The 1,763-nt window shown below is 37.3% G+C and overlaps 1 protein-coding gene across 1 annotated transcript; it reads left to right on the top strand.

Annotated features, from left to right (window-relative positions):
* Positions 1–250: 250 nt before the first annotated feature.
* Positions 251–1,110, top strand: LOC103256472 (prolyl 3-hydroxylase OGFOD1-like; the record flags this gene model as incomplete). The annotated part of the gene is made up of 3 exons (XM_008054330.1): positions 251–367; positions 570–698; positions 997–1,110. Coding segments are annotated over exons 1-3 (360 nt in total), but the record flags the coding sequence as incomplete, so codon positions are not given.
* Between the last annotated feature and the right edge of the window lie 653 nt (positions 1,111–1,763).

The following is a 1,763-nucleotide window of genomic DNA, read 5'->3' as shown; positions in this document are numbered from 1 at the left end:
TTTGTTTGAATAACTGATACCAGAGGTTGAATCCAAGAAACTTAAAAAACTTACTCCAGACCTCCTCAGTAATAGATGAATGATGTGGTAAGAACAGATGCCACTTAAACTAGCAAGTTTGAATGAAACAGATGGAAGGGGGTGGTATTTCAAGATCTGAAGGGTACATCCAGATACCCTCAGAAATTTGGGAATTGTCAAGAGTGAAATGAGGCAACCTGGAAGTGGTTAATGATAATGAACCACATTTATGGATGTGCTCTCTCCTGCTGCAGAACACTTTCAGCCAAAGCAGATTGTCAAGTCTCTTATCCCTTCATGGAACAAACTGGTTTTCTTTGAAGTGTCTCCAGTATCCTTTCACCAGGTAAAGACTGTAAACCACAAATAGAATACTGAGGATCATGCATTTTAATCGCCCATTATCTAAACATGACAGCTTCCTATTAGACTTGTTATCTGATGCTGCTTTAACACTTGGCATGGAGGATCCTGAAATTCATGTGCATTGGCTAGAAGTCTCCCTCCTTATTCTTTGTGTTAATATGCTTCTGGACTTGTCCTTCCAGGTGTCTGAAGTCCTGTCTGAAGAAAAGTCACGTTTGTCTATAAGTGGCTGGTTTCATGGTCCTTCATTGACCAGACCTCCCAACTACTTTGAACCTCTCATACCTCGGAGTCCTCACATCCCACACAATGTAAGGAAAATTTCTGGTATCTTTATCTTAGGAGCTATAGCATATCATTTGTTCTTCTGATTTTAAAATTATCTGTTCCTAATAATGAAACTAGACTTTGAGCTTGCCCCTTTCCACTTTTCATAAACTTTTGATAGTGTCTTTCTCAGGCACAGTTTTCCAGCTCTTTATGTTTAATAGGAGAAATTTATAAAGTAAGAATTTGCTTGTATTCTATTAATACTAGCATGAAGTGATTTAAGAACAAAAGCTATAGGAATTGTTAATTTACCTGTTGCATTTGATGCTTCTTTATAAGCATGAAATTTTGTATGATTGGATCAACCCTACTTATCTGGACATGGATTACCAAGTTCAAATTCAGGAAGAGTTTGAAGAAAGTTCTGAAATTCTCCTGAAGGAATTTCTTAAGGTAGGCTAATTGCTTCCTGAATGGGGAAATAGGCATCACTAGAGAGTTTTGGTTTTATTTCTGATTAGAATGTTTATGTCATTCCTTTCTTCAAATTAAATACAGAAATGATGATAACAGCTAACATTGATATCAGTTATGTGCTTACTGGGTTTAACAGGCCCTCAGACATTCCTTAGTTCTCCAGAGTCTTAATGGTAAACACATACACAAGCTTCTGTCCTGAGAAGGAGTTGTGTATAGTTACCTCTGTCTTCATCTGATGAATATGGTGCTTGTTATTACTTTGAATAATAGATTACTCATAGGTCAGTAATTATAATGAATTTTTGACAATGATGAAGCAGCTTGTTATAGTGGAAAGATGATCTATATTCATGTCCTGGCTCTGTGGCTTTACTAACCTGAGCAACTCACTTAATCACTCCAGGTATTTATTTCATCATCAATTAACCTGGGATAATACCTGCCTTGCCTTTCTGGCAGAGTTGTCCTGAGGGCCAAATGAGATAACTTATGCTGCTATGGTGTTTCATAGTTAACATGGGTCCCGTGGGATCAGTCTCAAGAGCTAGCCTTCCATAAAAAAAGCTTGAGCAATTCTACATACTGTCTCTCTCTTTCAGAATGTTATAGCTAACGTTAGCATATTA

The sequence above is a fragment of the Carlito syrichta genome, unplaced genomic scaffold, assembly GCF_000164805.1.
Source record: "Carlito syrichta isolate Samal-C Ts95f unplaced genomic scaffold, Tarsius_syrichta-2.0.1 Scaffold78721, whole genome shotgun sequence".
In the NCBI taxonomy this organism is placed as follows: Eukaryota; Metazoa; Chordata; class Mammalia; order Primates; family Tarsiidae; genus Carlito; species Carlito syrichta.
The sequence above is the reverse complement of the archived record's forward strand: the minus strand, read 5'-3'. Positions and strand labels throughout refer to the sequence as shown.